Source organism: Phaethon aethereus (assembly GCF_964289735.1).
Source record: "Phaethon aethereus genome assembly, chromosome: 5".
Classification (NCBI taxonomy): domain Eukaryota; kingdom Metazoa; phylum Chordata; class Aves; order Phaethontiformes; family Phaethontidae; genus Phaethon; species Phaethon aethereus.
The window spans coordinates 45,299,487-45,318,594 of record NC_138579.1 but is presented as its reverse complement, the minus strand read 5'-3'; the positions used below and the strand labels follow the sequence as shown (position 1 = coordinate 45,318,594).

The 19,108-nt window shown below is 44.5% G+C and overlaps 2 protein-coding genes across 2 annotated transcripts; one reads left to right on the top strand and one right to left on the bottom strand.

Moving 5' to 3' along the window:
* Positions 1 to 106: 106 nt before the first annotated feature.
* Positions 107 to 6,956, top strand: KBTBD4 (kelch repeat and BTB domain containing 4; the record flags this gene model as incomplete). Its single annotated transcript, XM_082000847.1, has 4 exons — positions 107 to 125; positions 2,232 to 2,852; positions 5,409 to 5,515; positions 6,096 to 6,956. 4 exons carry the CDS (start codon positions 107 to 109, stop codon positions 6,954 to 6,956), a joined length of 1,608 nt encoding a protein of 535 aa, XP_081856973.1.
* Positions 6,957 to 8,039: 1,083 nt separating this feature from the next.
* PTPMT1 (protein tyrosine phosphatase mitochondrial 1) lies at positions 8,040 to 10,460 on the bottom strand (the record flags this gene model as incomplete). Its single annotated transcript, XM_082000174.1, has 4 exons — positions 8,040 to 8,180; positions 9,427 to 9,618; positions 10,134 to 10,214; positions 10,290 to 10,460. The coding sequence occupies 4 exons, from the start codon at positions 10,458 to 10,460 to the stop codon at positions 8,040 to 8,042; spliced, it is 585 nt and encodes a 194-aa protein (XP_081856300.1).
* Positions 10,461 to 19,108: the final 8,648 nt, after the last annotated feature.

The window sequence follows — 19,108 nt, the reverse complement described above, 5'->3', positions numbered from 1 at the left end:
CCCAGGGACGTTTCCGGGTCGGTGACCGGAAGCGGTGAGTGCCTTGCGGCAGCTGGCGCAGGGTGAGGGACGCGGAGGAGCCGCTGGGGCACCCCGGAGCGGCGGCATGAAGGGAGGCGCCGCAGGTGGGTGCCGTGGGGCCGCGCTGCGGGGATCGGGGCGGGGGAGCGCCAGTGCCCCGAGGCGGGCTGGCGGGAGGGCGTGGGAGCAGCCCCGCCGCCAGCCCGGACGCGAAGGCAGCGAACTCTGCGGAGATGCGGGAGTGAAGGGCGAGGGGCCCCGGCAGACCCCCGGGCTGAAGCAGCGTTGTGGGGGCGAGGTAATTCTCTGGCGGTTTTTATAGCGTTAGCGTGGCCCTAGTGGGGGTCTTTACTTTTCCGGGAATTATCTTTCTTTTCCTTGCCCCTCGCCCCCGGAGCGTGAAGCCGCTGCCGGTTGTGTGTATGGGTTCCCTGATGCCAGGCACTGTCATGGCATCCGCGACCCTGCCAGGAGCAAGGAAGGACGTAGGTGTGCCGTAGGTGTCGGTTACGTCACCTGGAGCCTGGCACATGGCAGGTCATTGCTTTGGTATCGCAAAATATGCCTGGGGCGTAAGATTTTGCTTAATGGGACTCTTTAACTGTTCCGGCACCTCTCTTTCTTTATAGTGGAGATGCCATGGATGTAAAGGGGAGCTTTGTGTTTACAAAGAAGGATGGGGCATTTATGGTAGCAGAGTCTTTAGCTGTTGTTGATGTTTCTTTTGTGACTTGGCACCAGTTCTCTGGAAACTGTGGAGGTCCGTGGGGGCAGCTGGTTCCGCTGTGCCAAGAGGGCAGAGTAGTTCATCCATCCATATCCTGGTGCTCTGCATGGTCACTTTGGTGCTCGTGAGCACCTTGACTGCAAGGATCAAGAGCTTTAACTGAAGTGGGAGCCAGTTTTCAGGATAGGCTTGTACTTGGTAAAGCTGGAAAAATAGCACCCATGTGTGCTGTGCCAACTGCAGTTCCTCCGCCTCTTTACAGACTAACGTGTAGCTACTTATCATACAGACCAGAACTATTGTAAAATCACAATAAGGGTATAATTAAGGCAGGCCTTAGGGTTGGGACGGACTTGTCCAGCCAATTAGGGGTGTAGACACTACTTCCCATGAACAGAACTTGAACAATGAACTTAGGAGCCCTCCTGTATCAAGCAGAGCTATTGTAAGAAAATGTATATTTGACAAAAAAAGGCATGAAAGAGTAACTATGAATCTCCTGGGGAAAAAAAAACCTTGTCTTTAGGAAACATTGTAGTGGAAATCATGTTCACTATTAATTGAAGAAATTTGTGATGTCAGTCACCGTGGCTGATAGTTGAGGTGTAAAATAAGTTTAAAGTGAATGCAGGCGGGCATCTATTTGCTCCAACTGCTGTCAACAGCCATGTTAAAAAAGAGCTCTTTTCTACAGCAGTTCTCCTCTGCTTCAGAAGCTTTTTCAACCCACAAACTGCTTGGAGCTCTGCAAACAATCTCTGATACCTACTAAGAGGTGTCATCTTTTAAATGGAGTTCTCCTTGCCACTTGGGCAACAGTGGCTAACAAGAGCTCACAGGTTATTTTGTACGCTGAAGGTGTCTGGTGTATTAACAAACTGAGTATACCAATCAATTATCTCATTTGGTTAGCTTGAAGGACTGGTGGTTATGTCTGGCAGACTTCTTGCGCATCTTTTTGGTAAAAACAAGTTCACGTTACTTGATACCGCTGCACAGATTCATCATGTTGGTTTTGGATGGTAATTAACTCCCCCTGGTGATATGAACTGCTGTCTATAGTCTTTGTTAGTATGATACTGTAATCCTTTTTCCATCTAGCCCACCTATGGTGCTGCCATATTCTTTCGTCTTCGAGAGTTTCCTAGGGCAGTTGCTGGACTTTCCACTTGAGTAACTGTTGCTGCATTTCTTTGTGTCAGTGAAATGAGTGGTGAAACGATATGCATGTCTCCCAGTTCTGCTGGGATGTGATGCTCACTGTATTGGAAATTTGGTATATATTATAATTTTAATTATGTCAGATTCTCATTTGTTGTTTGAGATTCTGAAGCTCAAGCAGAAGTTTCTGGCTGTGCTATTTATATTCAGTCTAAAATACGCTAGCCTCTTACCAATATGCTCAATTTTTCCCTGTACCCTGAAGTACTGCATAATCTTGTTAGTGCAGAGAGAAAGCCATATAGTTATTGTGATTTTACAGATTGCTGGAGGTCTGATCTGTGCAGCACCATGGACTCATCAGAAGAGACTGGAGGCTCCTCTGCAGAAGAAAACTACTTTGTGAACTACACCTTCACCGATCGCTCCCACTCAGGCCGCGTGGCCCAGGGTATTATGAAATTATGCTTGGAGGATGAGCTCTTTGCTGATGTTACAATTTCAGTGGAAGGAAAAGAATTCCAGCTGCACCGTTTGGTCCTCTCAGCTCAGAGTTGCTTTTTTCGTTCTATGTTCACTTCCAACCTAAAGGAGGCCCACAACCGGGTGATTGAGCTGCAGGATGTTAGTGAGAGTGTCTTTCAGCTCCTTGTGGACTATATTTACCATGGGACTGTAAAGCTGAGGGCAGAGGAGTTGCAGGAAACCTATGAAGTGGCAGATATGTACCAGCTGACTGCCCTTTTTGAAGAGTGCTCCCGTTTTCTGGCCCGTACAGTGCAGGTTAGGAACTGTCTGCAGGTCATGTGGTTGGCAGATCAACACAGTGACATGGAGCTCTACACAGCTGCCAAACACTGCGCAAAGTCACATTTGTCTCAGCTGCAAGACACAGAGGAGTTCTTACACCTGCCTCTCCGCCTACTGACAGACATCCTTACAGGTAAGGAGTTCTTGAGACTAGCCAGGATGTGTATGTAAAAAGAGACTTTCAGAGAGTCTATCAGAGATTGAACAAAATAGATGGAAAGATCCAAGTTGTCATAATCACTGTCTATTCAGAGACTTAGCGAAGCTAAGCAAAGCAAAACATTCTGGATAACTTAATCAGAAAAAAGATCCTATTAATTGTTACTGAATATGAGGCATCTAAGCTATAGAAAAGGGATATAGAGGATGCTGGTGATTCCCAGTAGTTCCTGAGTCAACATGTCAGAAATATTACAGGTTTTTTAAACATAACTTAGTAATCAACAACTTGTTGTATTTTTGTTTGCATTAAAAGTAAAACAAAGAAGCATTACCAGAAATGAACATCTTATGAAGTTAAATGATTACGAACCAAAGAAAAAAAAAAACTTTCATAAGTTTTAACTTAGTAATGCAACAACTCAACATTTGTAAGAAGGCTGGAGCACAAGCCTTATTTTTAGACTATGTTAGTGTTATTAACAGTTGTATATAATTGTTAGGATTATTTAGGGTAGGCACTCAGCTGACTGAAATAGAGGCATTGTAATGTCTTAGGTAATACAGTAATTGCCCTTCTTGTAAAGGTAATAGCCTTCCACAGTAATGGATGCAATGACTCAGTGTTGTGAAGGATGTGTCAACACATCAACAACTTAGTCCAACTGCCACCGATCCTTAAAGATTCTCTGCAGCCTAGTAGGTACATCCAGTACTTGAAAACCTCTCCATGATGCTGCAGTCGCAGCTCCATTTTTGTGCAAGGAAGCAAGAATGTAGAAGAAGCTCATACATTCAAAGGTGCTGGACTTGGGACCAAAGAGATTGCCACTTTCTTGCTTTAATTAAATAATTTTGTAAATGAGTAAATATACTTTGTGTGTCATGTGTTTTATATGCTGTTACAACAATAAACCTACCATCACTGGCTTTGGAATTCTGGCAAATCTGTCCGTAAGACTTAAAATGGCCTTTAAGGTCGATGCTATACATATGAGAGTCTTCACAGATATTGCATTCTATTATCTCTGTTGCATCTAAAGAAATTCACCATCAAAAACCTATTGAGAATATGTACGGATAGCTAGAAAAAAGGTGATAACATCAGAGTAATTTTGACAACTCTAACTAAAGTTTTTAAACTAAGTTGTGACTTCATGTAAAAACAAAAGTAATCCTAAAATCATGAAATGAAGCTATAGAGGTCAATCACCCTTAACTTCCTAGGGATTCCATGTAGTAACCATGGTTTTAATACTGTGGCCTTTAGTATTTGTGGTCCTAAATTAAAATAACTGCTAAATAATTTTTCCATGCATCATCTATTTCCATATATAGAATCACATTACTCAATGTTTATGCTGAAACTTAGCTCCTAAAATGGATTAAAATCTGAAACATACTCCTACTGCTGGTAGGGAAAATCTTTTTCTTTTGCAATTCCTGCATCTTTGTTTAGTTAATGGAGAATTAAATAGAGGAAGCTATTAGTGGAAAGGATTAAAATTAATTTCATGAAAGAGTAGTTTGTTAAGCTTACCTTTTGTTGCACTCCAGGACTCATGTAAAAACCAAAAGTTTTTCCATTTAAGCACTACATGTGATGGATAGCTTATGGAAATCCCTTTTACTAATAAAAAGAGTTGAAATACCTGCTTTTGTTCCACACTTTTTCTCCTCCCTTCCAGTGTAGAGAAAAGTGTTGGAATTTGTCTGATGCCTTCAGCAAACTTCAGGGTTTGTCATGACAGCAGACTACAAAATAAGAGAGCCTTCAGAGGGAAGCCTATCAATGAATACAGGCATAATTGCTGGCTTTCAGACTGGAAGTAAATAACTAAAATCTTCTAGGTAATGTACTGCTGATGATGATGCAGTAGTTTGTGGCATAACCAAAACTTCCAATTATGTCTGGAAACAAATTGAAATCTGATGCAGTCTGAGTGTTTCCTATTGCCACATGGCTGAGGAAAGCTGTAGTAACTCTTTGGGGATTTCCAAATGTTAAGAGGATAGCAGCAACACCAGATGCTCAGTCTTGAGGGTCAGCTGTCTGACAGTGCTCAGAGAAGGAAAATTTCTACAGATGACTTTTTGCTAGACGGGTTTCTAGGACTGTCCAGAAAGAAAGGCAGCTGCTGAGATTCTCAAGTAAGAGAATCTTTTTGCCTAAATGCTTAAATAAGAAAATATTTTTCATTGTCACAAAGCATGTAAGTTCTCTTTCCTGCCCTCTCTCTCGGGCATAGGCTCCTTTGTTGAAACTCATCCGAAGTGCTTAAGATCTGGCAGCTCTGTCTTCTGATATTTATCCAAACTAATTTCATGTTGATGTCTGGCTGGCAGTGCTGATCATGCTTGCCAAAATCTATAAAACTCTTTTTTTTGTTTGTTTGGTTGTTTTTTTTTACTCTGTAGAAAGTAGGATTTGTGGTGGGAGTGGGAGGAGAGAGTCACAGGAAAAGAATGTTTCTGAGTATATACACCTTTGTCTAGATATCATAAATGCCTTTCTGTCCCCAAACTGCAGATGGCGTTCCATGTTCTCAGAATCCAACAGTTGCCATAGAAACCTGGATCAACTTCAACAAGGAGGAGCGAGCGGGCTTTTCAGAGACGCTGCGATCGAGTTTGAAGGTATAAAAAGACCTTCTGTTGAGGATTGGTGTAGCACTTGTTGGTTTCACACTTCCCAAGGCAGGGTATTCTGCTCACAGGTGTGACTTCAAAGTCCCAAAACACAAATGCCATTGAAATTCATGGTGTTTGCATAAGGAATACTTTCATTGTCATAAATAGCAACACCATTGACAGCTTTTTAAATTTTAACCTAAGGCTGCTTTCACTAGCGACTGGAGCAATGCCATAATTAACTTATTTCACCAGATGCTCAGTTACCAAAGAGACCATTCAGAAACCTGAGTTTGGCATTCCCCTTATAATAACTCTACTCCATCAGTGATGTAACCAGTCCTTACCTAAGCCGCAGACATGGGTTCTAGTGAAGTCTGTTGCTATTTTGCGTGAGATATGACTGGTATCTTGAAAAGGCTTTGAGGCTCCAAATCCTGAATGCTTTAGGGTGGCAGGACTTTGGAAGCACGTCACACACCTCAGGCCCACAGGTGGGTTCTAAGTTGAAAAATTCAGCCTTAGGCATCACTGATGTTTGTGTAAATAGGTCCAATTCTGCTGACACACTCCTCCTTTCTCTCAGGTGATTGGAGAAAATGTTCATATCTACCTGATTGGAAAGGAGTCATCACGTACACATTCGCTTGCTGTTTCTCTGCATTGTGCTGATGATGACTCCATAAGCGTGAGTGGCCAGAACAGCCTGTGCCACCAGATCACCGCAGCCTGCAAGCACGGTAGTGACCTGTACGTCGTTGGTGGCTCCATTCCACGACGCATGTGGAAATGCAACAATGCAACTATAGACTGGGAATGGTGTGCCCCTCTGCCCCGTGACCGGCTCCAACACACCCTTGTCTCTGTGCCCAGCAAGGATGCAATATATTCACTGGGGGGGAAAACTCTACAGGACACTCTCTCTAATGCCGTCATATATTACAGAGTACGAGACAATGTCTGGACAGAGACCAGCCAGTTGGAAGTGGCAGTCTCTGGAGCTGCAGGTGTAAACCTTAATGGTGTCATTTACCTGCTGGGCGGGGAGGAAAATGACCTGGACTTCTTCACCAAGCCCTCTCGGCTAATTCAGTGCTATGATACCAACACAGAGAAATGCCATGTGAAGCCCTATGTACTGCCTTTTGCAGGGCGCATGCATGCTGCTGTACACAAGGACGTGGTGTTTATTGTAGCCGAGGGGGATTCGCTGCTATGCTATAATCCCCTACTGGATAGCTTCACCCGGCTATGCCTGCCAGATGCCTGGAGCTCAGTACCATCCCTCTGGAAAATTGCCAGCTGCAATGGCAGCATCTATGTCTTTCGCGACCGCTATAAAAAGGGTGATGCAAATACTTTTAAACTTAACCCAGCCACCTCTGTTGTAACAGTCACAAGTGGCATCAAAGTGCTGCTCACTAACCTGCAGTTTGTCCTGGCCTAAGCGGGAAAATCAAACCCAGTGGTAGAAAGGGCAGCAACGATGTTCTGCTGTGCAGCTCAGATGCACCCACCACCCTCAGCACCAGTCCCAATTACTATGAGCTCACAACATCCAGTAAAGGCCCCATCCTCTATACCTGTGCAGAGGAAGTACAGGCTTTCTGGCCACGGGCCTATTCTTTTATATAGCACTATTAAAGTTGAACTGCTGCATCTTAGACTTCAGATGGACTAAATGCTGTTACTTTGATCCCTTGATGATAAGCTGCTTGTGTTTGAGGCCCAAACTGCAGCAAATGGCTTTTTTAGCCTGGAACCAATCCACCAATAACAAATCCTATGGCATATGGACAACGTCCTCCTTAGCCCAGACTGCTAGTTGTAACTGCCTGGAGACTCTGTGTTGCTGCCATGTCAGTCACAGAGTTGGATGTGCACTGTGTCCTCCAGGGATGTCCCCATTTAAACATTCCTGTGTCCCTACTGTAGGAGGGACTAGCAGAAATATTTGCAGCTGACAGATTTGAGGTGACTCCAAGACCTTTAGTAGGTTGCATTATTCAGCACTTCTCCTAGAGGAGTGGTAACAAACTGCAAACTTGCTTACTGCTCTGTCATCCCCTGGCATAAAGAGGGAGATCTGTTTTTATGAGCATTGACTTCCTGCACTGTACAGGGAATCCCCGCCTGTAATTACAATATAGTGTTGGTGAAAGATGGAATTAAGACCACTTCCTCATACCCCTCTCTGTTGGCACTGTAACCCTTTGGGTAAGAATCTGAATAAAGTCTCTGCTGAGACAAAGTTTTCTTTTTCTTTGCTGCAAATATTATAGAACTTCCTGTGGATTGCAGTTCGGCTCAGCACTGATACCATGTGTGGGAAAGAAAAATTATGGGGCTCCAAGAGAACTAAGATATTAGCCATAAGGAAAGAAAGCTTTAAGGAAACAGCCCAACCTCCCCTTTACTGTAATTTTTGTAAAAACTTTATTGATGCTTAAGAAGTACAACGCTTAAGCCTTCATTACATCATTAAAACCTATGCTTTTTTTAAAGCAGCCAAGACAGATTTTGATAGTTCTTACTGATGCTCTGCAGTTGTCCCAGTGATCATGTTCCTGTAAAATGTCTCCAGGACCTGGACTTGCTTTTGCCGAACAAGGATGTGGGGACGGATCTTGGCAATAGCCTCTATTGCTTCCTGAGGGCTCCAGTGATGCAGCTGAAAAGGCAGAAACCCTGCAAGTGAAAATCCATTGCATCCCTGCACCAGTTAATGGAGCCTTCCTGGAGGCTACAGGCAAGACTGGAGTTGTTAAAAAACTTGTTGCTTTGCCCCTTCTGTTTACTTCAAAATAAGTCCCTCAGTTAAAGAGGGGTGGTTGCTGCCTGGGTCCTCCATTTTCTGTCTCACTCATGCTTCCATCATGTTGTGAATAGTTTCCTGTCCTAATCCCACCAGACCAGAGCAAAAGTGCAGCTTGCTTTTATTATTTTTTTAAAACTTTACTAGTACTCCCATTGTACTTCAGCACTTAGTGAGAAAATTTTACCTTCAGCACTAAGGGAAGATTTTCCAGGGAGCACTTAACACCAACAGAAGAATCCACAGGTGGGATTTTGTTCTTATTGCTGGCTTACCCAGTTGGGTCTGTAGAGAAACTCGGAACACCAAAGTCACTTCTCTTAGTCCTGAATTGTCTTTACTGAAAAGCTTAGAAAGGCTCACCATTTCAGTTAACAAAGGAGAAAATCTGAACAAAGCTGAATGTTTGTCTGCTCAGTGAACCTACCCTCTTGAGTGACATGTTATTGCCATCTTAATCTGTTCCTCCATAGAAAGAATTAAGAATGGCAGAATCATTCAGAACCTTTTGAGAACTTTATATTAATGGCCCAGAAAACTGAGCAGCTTCCTGAAGTCTGACCGACCTGCCAGAACCAGCAATAGATATTATCAGACCATGTGTTTCAAAGCTTTGTTGCAACAAAGCTTCTCTTTCCTGTAAGATCAGAACATCTTTGCCAGTGCCTGTGCTCATAACTGAGCTGGCAGAGACAGACCGTACAGATGAATGAAAAGGCTACTTAAAATGGCAGCTATAGTGCAGCTTCACCACTATGTCATTGTCAGGAAGCGTTATCTTGACAGTATCGTAAGCGCAGATGAACAAGGTGTGCAAAGATAAATGAGATTATCAAAGAAAGCTGAGACTGCAGTTCAGCAAACATGAAGTTTCACCTGTTCATTTACCCTGCATTTGCCACATTCTACAAAACAGGAATGTGAGTTTGGGGCCTTAGCGATCTACCTTTCTTAAAATAGGTCTCCAGTCCAAACTCCGTGAAATCATATTTATGTACTTGTACATGCTAAGGCTTCTTGAGCAAAAGCAAACTGTAAAGGTTGGCTGTATTCACCCAGACTGTATGAAAATAAACCCTATTTAGCATAGAATCCTTCTTACTTGAATTAAATATGCTGCCACCACGGTGGCACTGCGGGAGCGTCCTGCCTTGCAGTGCACATAAACACTGTTACCGCAGGCTCGGTGTTTCAGTATGAATTCCACACCCTTGTGGAGGTTTTCCAAGGTGGGGACTCCAGTTAGATCCACGGTGCTAAGCCGCAGTTGCTCCACTCCCATTGCCTCCCATTCCTGAAATGGACATAGCAGACCAGTTAACTTCCCCCCCGCCCCCGCCAAAGAAAACCCAGAACCTGTTAAGATAGTTAGGAAGTTCAGTGGGGTTGTAAGCAGACTTTGAATGTCAATCCTTTAAATTAGAAAAAACTTTAGTGCTGGCTATCAGAAAGGAGAACTTAAAGGGAACTGAAAAGATGTGGTTCAGCTAAAGGAAAGGAGGGGAGCTGGGCCGTCGTCTCAAAAAAAAAGGCATTCTTGTATGTGCATAGCGATGTGTATGGAATTAATGGTCCCCTTCCCTCTCCCCTCCTCTCCACCGCTGTAGCTGTAACGCTTTACTTGCATCCTCATGTTGTACTGGTTTGTCGCATAAAGTCGGCTTAAGTGCGAAGAAGCCACGTCTTTGCTGTCAAAGCACTTGGTGGTCGCTGCCAGGTGTGCGGCAGGAGGCGGCTAACGCCTCACCTGGGCCAGCGGAGCGACAGGAGACCCTTCCCGAGGGGGCACCGGTAGCTCCCTGGGCTCACCTGCGCGGAGCAGCAGAGGAAGCGGGTCTCGTACTCCTCGTTGAGGGTAACCACGGCGCGCACGTTCTCCTCCGCCACCAGCTGCGGGCACAGGCGCCGTCAGGCACCGCCGGCCCTCCCAGCCCGGACCAGCCCGCCCCGCCGCGCCCGCCTTACCCTGCGGCTGCGTCCCCGCAGCGGCAGCGCCCCCAGCAGCACGGCGCCATCGATGCGGTGGAACCAAGGTCGGCGGGACCCGGGCAGCCGCGCCCGCGCCGCCGTGTACAGCAGCGTCGGATAGAAGAGCAGCCGCGCCGCCCCGGCCCCCAGCGCTGCCGCCACCCCCATCACGGGCAGCGCCGCGGCGGGCTGGGTCGGGCCGCGCCGGCCGAGGGGCGGGGGAGCGCCGAGGACGAGTGCACTGAGCGTGAGTAGACGGGGGAGCCTGCGGCGGGATCGTGGCGGGAGCGGAGGCCGCCGGGCGGGCCCGGCGCCGCCGCGGCGGCGGCTGGGGCGAGGCGATGTCAGGCGGGACGCGGCGAGGTCGGCCGGCCGGGGAGGGCGGGCGTGCGGCCCCGGCCACTCCACCTCGGGCCCGCCGTGGTCTCTCCCGGAAGCGCCGCCATCTTGCGGAGCCGGCCTGAGGCGGCGCAGGGAGCCGAGCGGGGCGCGGGCGGATCCCCGGGGGCAGGTGAGGGCGTCGGCCGCCAGGAGGAGCTCGGGCCGGGCAGGGCACGGACGGCGCGGCGCGGAGCGGAGGCGAGCCCGCGGAGAGCGCGATCCGCCTCGCACAGGTAACGGCTCTCCTGCTCCTTTTCACCCGCCATTCCTCGGGGCTCCCGCTGTGAGGCCACTCGTGCCGGGCCGCGGCGGCAGCCTCTGCGACGAGCGTCTCGCTTCCGCCCCGTCGCCTCTCCCCACCGCGGCGCGGAGGAGCTGGGACCCGCGGGGGAAGCGCCGGCGTCGCCGTTCTGTGCGCGCCACTCCGGGGGCGGTGGCCGCCCCGCTGGGAGCCCCCTCCGGCGCCCGGAACCGGAGGCCGCCGGTTGTCGTATCTGATCCGAGCGCTGACAGCGCCTCGGGCGCCGCCAGGCCGCGGGACGGCGGCGGGGGGCGCTGCAGGTGCGAGCGCAGCCCGAGGTTGGCGTCGCCATTGGAGTGGGGGGGATTGCGGCGGGCCCGGGGCGGCCCTTGGGGCCGGGGAGCGGCTGCCTCGGGCTACGGCCGCCGTCAGCCCGCCGGGTTGGGCGGCTGAAGCACCGCGGGGCGGCCCGGGGGCTTATCCCGGGAACCTGACGTGCGGTCACTTGTCGTCGGGGGCACAGTAGGGGTCTGTCTTTTGTATTAGTGAAACGTACACTGGTGTAACGAGGGGTTAGAAGCAAGTTGGGTATAGGTGAAGCAGAAGTTAAGGATTTGCAGTCTCAAATGTGAGAAGGCGTGACGGGCACTACTGGAACAAAGTAGGAAGAGAACTACAGGAGAGACTGAACAGAAAATAAGTGATAAATATAGGAAGAAGCAATAAAGGTTGATAACAGCATGAGATTTTTATAGGACTGTTTATGAGTTGGAAGTTGAAAGCCTGCATTATAATAAAGTGTAGTAGCTTCACTCCTTTAAATTTCTGAGGAATCATGGCCCAGACGTTTTCACCTTTAAGGCACAGGCATTCTCTTCTGCCAGAAGTTGTTGGGGAGCATTTTTCAGATATTGCAGCTTTCTTGTATTGTACTGCTTGACTGTGGTCATTGGGTGTGTTTTGCAGGGAGCTCACTTGATCTAAAAAAGTATTTGGTGGCGATTTACGTCTTGAAATATGCTTTGCTTCTGATCTACAAGAGATTGGACTTTCTTAGTATCTTGAGTTTATTTATTTTATTTTTTCATGTGTTTGTCTTTCCAGTGTTCCTCTTTGAACTAGTAATCACAATAATTGCTAAATTATCTCCAGATGCCTTTAGCTTCCTTCTCTGTTGCTCTTCTGTAGATTAGTTCATTAGACTTTACTGCACTGACTTGGATATTGTAGATATTGCATATCTACAATAAAGCCATCACTGTTTTTTTTTCTTACCCTCATCTATCTTCCTCTGCATAATGTGAAATACTGTGCTTTCTAGAGTTGTGTCTGGACCAAGTCTTTAAGAGGCAGCTTTGTGAAAATACTACTGCTGTGGTACATGTTTAAAAATAATACTTACCTCTTTACACTGTGGTAGGAAAAGTTAAGGTGGGTGCAGCTTTCATCCTGCAACTTAATATGCTCATTTGCATTCCTGCTGATGAAGTGTCCCCTGGGCAGGAACACAATTCTTGTGTCTGCTCAGGGACATGGGTGCAGATGTGTATACTAGTAAAATCCCTAAACAGGTATTTTAAAATACAACGATGTAAAGATGCTTACTGTTTTCCAGCCTGTGCTCACTTCAAAATTATTACTGAAACTTATTCTGGGAAAATAAATGCTGCTTTGTGGAGTGAGTTTACCCTTTCTCAATGATCACTCTTAGACGGCTGTTTTTCTTTTCCCTTTCAAAGTTTCTGAGAAAAATCGTCCCAGATACTACTTCCTTAGTTACATGGTTGCCCTTATGTATCTGCTTCTTTTTTGTATATGAAAAAAAATAGGTGCAGGCGTAGGAAATTGTGTTTACATGTGAAAGAAAGCAGGAGCACAGCATCTGTAGAAAAGTAGATGATTGAAAAGTGACTGCTGTAAAGTCACAAACACTAAAACACAAAGATGTATGTGTTTTGAAAGTATATGGCTTAGAATCATGAGAAGAACTTAGCTGTCTTTCACAGTGGGGGGATATGTAGTAAGTACTGTGTTCTTACTACTGTATCCATCTTTTTGTTAGCCCTTCAAAACTAGATGCACTTACAAGATTATCATTACATGGTGGGGGGTAAGGTGTCTTTAACTTTTACGTCTTCTGCTACGAGTCAGGATTCTGAAGACATGCTGCCTGGCGCTACTCCTCTAAAGGGAAAAATAAGGAAGGTGACTTTCATAGATGTGCAATAATTGTATATCTCCTCAATAATAAATCCATAATTTGCAAGCTTCCTTGCTCGTAACCTTTATATCAGCTGAAGAATCATTAGATGAAACACAAATTATGGTGATCTGACATAAGAGAAATATTTGTAATACAGTGTAACTTTTCTTTTGAAATTACGGCAAGCAATATTGTACTGAATTAGTTGAATTTCATAAGCTAGATGTTTATGTGGTTCTTAAATATTTAGACTCACATTGAGTTAAGAAAAATACTACCTATGATCCAGTCTCTAGCTGAACTTAATAAGGAAATTTGTTACGAGCAGGTTGTTCTTTAACTATTTCTTGCATCTTTTTCTGAAATGTGGTTATTGATTATCAGTTAGTATGTTTCTCAATTTCATCAGTTTGCCTTCTGGGTCTTCTGCCACAAATCTCTTCAGAGGACCTGCTCTAATTTTTTTCTTTAGTGCCTTTTTTAGGCTAGGTGAGAAGTGATATAAATTCTACTTGTTTTTGAGATTTCCTGATTATTGGTGTCTAACTCTGGTATCTAAGAAGAATGTTGAAATAGAGGCTGTTGTTCAGCAATATGTCCATAGCTTTCCAAGTCATAATGTGAGTTTTGCCACTGAAATAGCAGCAATTGTCCAACAGACTCGGATTTATATTTCTGCATTCTTATTTATCAGTCTGGACATGAATGTCTTAATGTTTTATTTCACTCTAGGCATGTTCACTATTGCTTCTTGTCCTTTAGGTTATCATTCCCCAAGACTATGTGCAGAGTTATTCACTGCCTTGGTAACTGCCTTCAGGCAAGAAGGTATCATTTTTATCCATTGATCAGTTATTTGGCGTGGGGGGGGGGCGGGGGGGCAGAAGTATAAAACAAAGCAGAATAATATACTTCTGGGTTTATTAGAATGGGAGTTGTAAATTGAGAAAAGTTATCTGGGCCCTTTAATGGGTATTTCTCTTTAAGTATCAAACACAGTATCTTGATTTGCAATCCTGTTGCAAGATTTCTTGAAGCAAGAGAGATTATTTTCATTGGAAAAGGGTAACCAGTAGTTTTATTGCCCTTCCTCCTGTCATTAGAGATGCTTGTGTTATGTGAAAAAATGCACGATACCACCTTTGCTGCTGTTGTTGTCTATTTTATTTATTTTTTAAATCTGTTTTAGATTGTCCTGCCAAGACACTTTGTGTTTGAGGCATAACAGTGAAAAGAGAGAGCTTTAACATTCACATTTTAAAGAGGAGATTTCCCAAATGTCAACTGAACATCATAATGTCCGCACCTGTTGCGAGATTGAAGCATGTAAGGCTGAAATATCCATTAGGTCAAAGCAGGAAATTTGGACAGAGCAAGGGAGAAAATGTAAACTGCTTTAAAGCTCCTGTGCAAATTAGTCTGCAAATGCTTTGGTGTAGGGATGAATAGCTCACAAGTCTGAACTGTGGTAGGCAGAGCAGCCTTATTTGTTTGACAGCAATATAGTGGGGCACAGTCATCATTCCAGGAAAAGGAAGTCTTCTTTCTGACATCGAGTAGCATAAAACTTCCAGCCATCTTAGCCCTCTGCATTTAAGAAGAAAAGACATTGTTGCTAACTGAATTCAAGATTAACAGTGCGCAACTAGATAGCTGAACAGAAGTCTTCAGTAGTTTTCAACTCAACGAAGAATTTCAGTTTAGGTGATACAGTTTGTGTCGCAGGTATATGTGTGTGAAAGCTCTATGCCAGAAGTGGAATCAAGGTCCATAAGCTCTCTGCTCTGTCCCATGTATGCATATTGCCCTTCTATCTTCAGTATTCTCAGTATATCATGGTCTGGGTTTTTTTTTTTGTTTGTTTTTAGAAAAGGTATGCTGGTTTGCTGGCTGCTCTTAGAGGTAGGGTACTAGTGGTGAACTGACAAACTGCAAGTTTCGGTAATGAGTCTGTACTGATTTAGAACTGATTTAGTGGCTTGGCTTGCAGTGGTCAAGTTCCAGCTAGACTGAGATTATATAAACTGGTCTTAAAATCATGTATCTCTGGGATTTTCACATTGAACTTGGAATAACTGGTTTAGAGATTGCTGAAATTCATGCAAATGAGCAGGCACTTTGGGTTCTTTGTCCTTTTCAGCAGCATACCTCAAGGAGATCGTGAATGAGCATGTGGATGAGAGGATGAGTGTTTGTTGAGTATCCAGTGTCATGCTGATATGATACCTGGCAGGCTTTCCTTTGCAGGCAAACTTTTTTTTTTATGGTTGCATATTTGTGTTCTGTCAGAACTGAATTCTCTCCCAGTTCTCATAAGAATTCAGGTGAAGTTCTGTGATGTCTTACATTGTTTTTACTTGAAATTAATTTGAGACTTTCAGGACCTTGGCTTTTTTTTCGCCTCTATCAAAATTGTTCTTTCTGGTAGCTTTCACTTCTATCTGCAGGCTGTTTTGTACTGCACCTTTCACAAAAATAATACAGTTCTTATCCACGAGATTTCAGTATTTCACATGTCAGAGTAAAACTATTGTTCTTCAAACATGATTTAAAATTCAGGTTTTCACTGAATCCATGAATATTCTGTGCTATTCTTGCCTCAAACTATGTAGTTCAAAAGGTATTCCAACATATGCATGCTATCCACAAATCCTTCAGAATCTGTTGGAAAGGGAACATTCATGTCTGTTTTTTTCAAAGCAGAGGAGATGGTTCTTTAGTAAATCTGTAATTCAAAGGAAGTATTCAGCAGACAATGTCCAAGACCACATACAAAAACGATAGCAGCATCTTTAATTTACTATATGTAGAGATTTGCAGCATGGACACCAGACATCTTAATATCTCTCCAAAATTTTACAAAATAGAGCTTTGATAAATGATTCTTCCAAAGGCAGCAAAATACTGGTCTTCCAGGAAGACAGAATATATTTTGAATGTCATGCTTAGCTATTGCATGTCCTGTTACACTAATTTTACTCTCTTTCTGTGCCAGAACATGAAAAGGCAGGGGGGGAAGGGGGAAAAAGGGGTGCTGCAAAAGGGAATGCAGAGGTGGATTTCTTCTGTTTTTAAGAAGAATGTGTAGAAAAAAATTCAGTTTGTTGTTTAAACACTGGCATTAAAGGACTGCTGGGAAAGCAGATGTGATACAGGAGGACACCATAGTAGTTTGTAGCAACCAATGGGAAAGGTCATGCTTTCTAGTTTAGGGAAATACTTAAAAAGGGAGAAGAGTTTGAAAAGATTGCTATAATTCAATTGGGGGGGGCGGGGGGAAGGTCCTTAGTGTGTGGATGTGTGCATCCAACAGCAACAAGGAAGACCTGGTCAGTTTAGTAGTTCTTGAAATGCTGGTGGATGTGGAGATTCCCTGGAAGGAGGGGTCTTGTCCTGTGTCTTGAGTTGCTGCCCAGATTCTGTTGGATGAAGTGTGTTGGATATTTCTGCATTATTAAGGTGGGCTCAAGCAAAATGGACTTGGAACTAATTTCAAAACAGTAAGTCCTCCTTTAAATCTGTACACTTTAATTTTTACTTCCCCTACACAGTGTGACAGTGAAGCGGGGCAGGGGGGGGTGTAAGGCAACTTGTCTTAGCAGTGGTCTCTTTCAGAGACCATGTAAGGATAAAGCAGTTCGGCTGGTTCAGCTCTGCTCCTCCCTCAGAGCTGAGCAGAATCTCTTCTGCTGAAACGGTTGTTCCACTTTCTCCTTTCTATATTTGTACAGCAGCAGCATGCTAGCTAACTAGGCGATGTGGCTGGCCTTGTGTGCGTTCAGCCCTTGCTGAGCAGAATTGAGAGCCAGGTCTTACAGTCTCTGTCATTACGTCTGTCTGTCTGTCTCTGGGGAGGACTGGCGTTCCAAGTGAAAGGTGATCTGTTTGTGGATGTTTTCTTTTTTTGTAAAATGCAGTTCATCCAAGTTGGGAGTCTAGGGACCAGGACTGGAGGAGGGAAGGCGGTTGTCTGGTAGGGAGAGTATGTAGCAGGTGGCAGTGGCATCAGAAACATCCCATTTTAACCTCCAAAAGAGTTGCTGTCCTCTGGGATGAGGGTTTTAATGTCCCTGCCTGCTTTGGGGAGTGATTATCCAGGGCCTTTATCTTGCTATAAAAGGTTTGTTGTCACTGTCTGCCATGAAGATTTATGAAAACTAGATCGTGTCCTGGAAGAACTGAGTGCTGTCGTTGCTTGTTGTGGGCAAGGGGGATTAATGAGGAGCTAGACCCTGGCCAGCCTAGTTTGGAATAAGGAGCTGGTGCTGAGGGATGGAGTTGTAGGAAATACCTTGTTAGGAAGAGCTGGAAACTTTTAAATAGGATTTCCCTGGCTGTGCATTTGCATAAACTTTGTGTTAAGGCCCTGCACACATTGGGATGACTCTTCACAATTGCTCTTCTTAAGTAAGTGGTCAGGTGAACAAATAGTGCAGAAAGCCTGTAGCTGCTGACGCTGTTGATACAATGTTCTTTGAGTAGCAGAAGGGTGCTCAAAATAGTGTCAGCAACTGGATCCACCATTAACATTGGCAATAAATTTTTTGAGAGGGAGGAAAAGGGAAATAGGTTAGAGGGCACTTTTTCAGTCTTTTAGGGGATGCTGTCCACTTACAAATTCTGTTGCCTTTTGAGTATCTATGCAAACAGGCTTCAGGCCTTTTGTTTCTGGTATTTGAGTGAGGAAAACATTGTTTCACTTGTGAAACAGAAGGCAGCATCTTGCTAGAATCATTCTTGAAGACCACATTCCATAAAATCAGTCTGAATTATTTTTCTTTTCTACCACTGAGTTGTCTTCAGTGTATTTCCTCTTGAGAAATCTATGTGTATCTTGAATTTGGAAGAAGCAAATTTTGGCGGTAAACGGGGATTTCAGCTGCCCGGCAACACCTGAATCATGCTGTGTCTGCAAGCAAGGACCTGTGATTGATGTGTGACAAGAGGGTCATCTCATTCTTGAGCTGCTTGAGCTCAAGCAACTTTGATGTGTGGCTGTTTTCTGATCATTCTTTGTGTAATGGGCAATCTTCGTCTGGAAAACTGATGGAATTCATTGTGAATATACAGCTGCAGGGAGGTTAAGCTTGTTTTCTTAAGTGCCCTGATATGTTTCCCAGTTCTCCCATCCTCCTAAAGCCCTCTGCCTTCCCACTTTTCCACTTTCTGACTCCCTAGTTAACATCCTTTCATTTATACTAGCCAGAGCAAAGTGGGAAAAACAATCTAAACTGTTTCTGAGTTTACAATACCAATTAAAAGCAAACCTTGGTACTGTTTGATGCCAGTGGTTGGGGTTGTACGATTCATCTACTTTAAAGTGTTTTCTGGTAGCATTATTTTTAGCTTGTAGCATTATTTTTAGCTTGTATTTTTGTGGCAGGAATATGATTAGGCAGTTTCAGAGGCCTCTTGGAAGTACACTACACATATTGCATGTTTTAAAAAAATATTGTTTGTCCATTCACTGAAGGAATGTATTTTCACTGAGTGCGTTGAGTAGATGAAAGATAAAGCCAGACCGTAGAATGGCATTAGGGGATTTAAATCTTCCATTTTGTAAGAATCTTCTTAAAGGCAATATATAAGAAAGTGACATTGTTCAAAGATAAGCTAAGCTGTCAGTTGTGTTTCTTGGAAGGCAGATGCTTTGAGTTACGTATGCAAGAAATTTGTCTTGCAATGCCCGCTAGTGCAAAAAGGCTAACTTGAACTCTGGGAAATAGGCAGAGCACTAAGTGATTCGTGTAGCAAAATATAATGCTTTAGATGTATAAGGTCAGGAAATTATATTTGCTGTATATATTCTGAGTTTAAGGGAGAATACCCAGTAATCCGTTCTGGATTGACTGTGGTGTTACCCTGTTTGCAGAAAAGGTTTCGTCAAAGTTGGAGACAAGTCAGAAATTAACTTCTATCTGACATCCTTTGAAGGTCTTGAAATCCCACAGGAAGGGGTAATTTTTCATCTTCTTCTGACCATATTGCTTT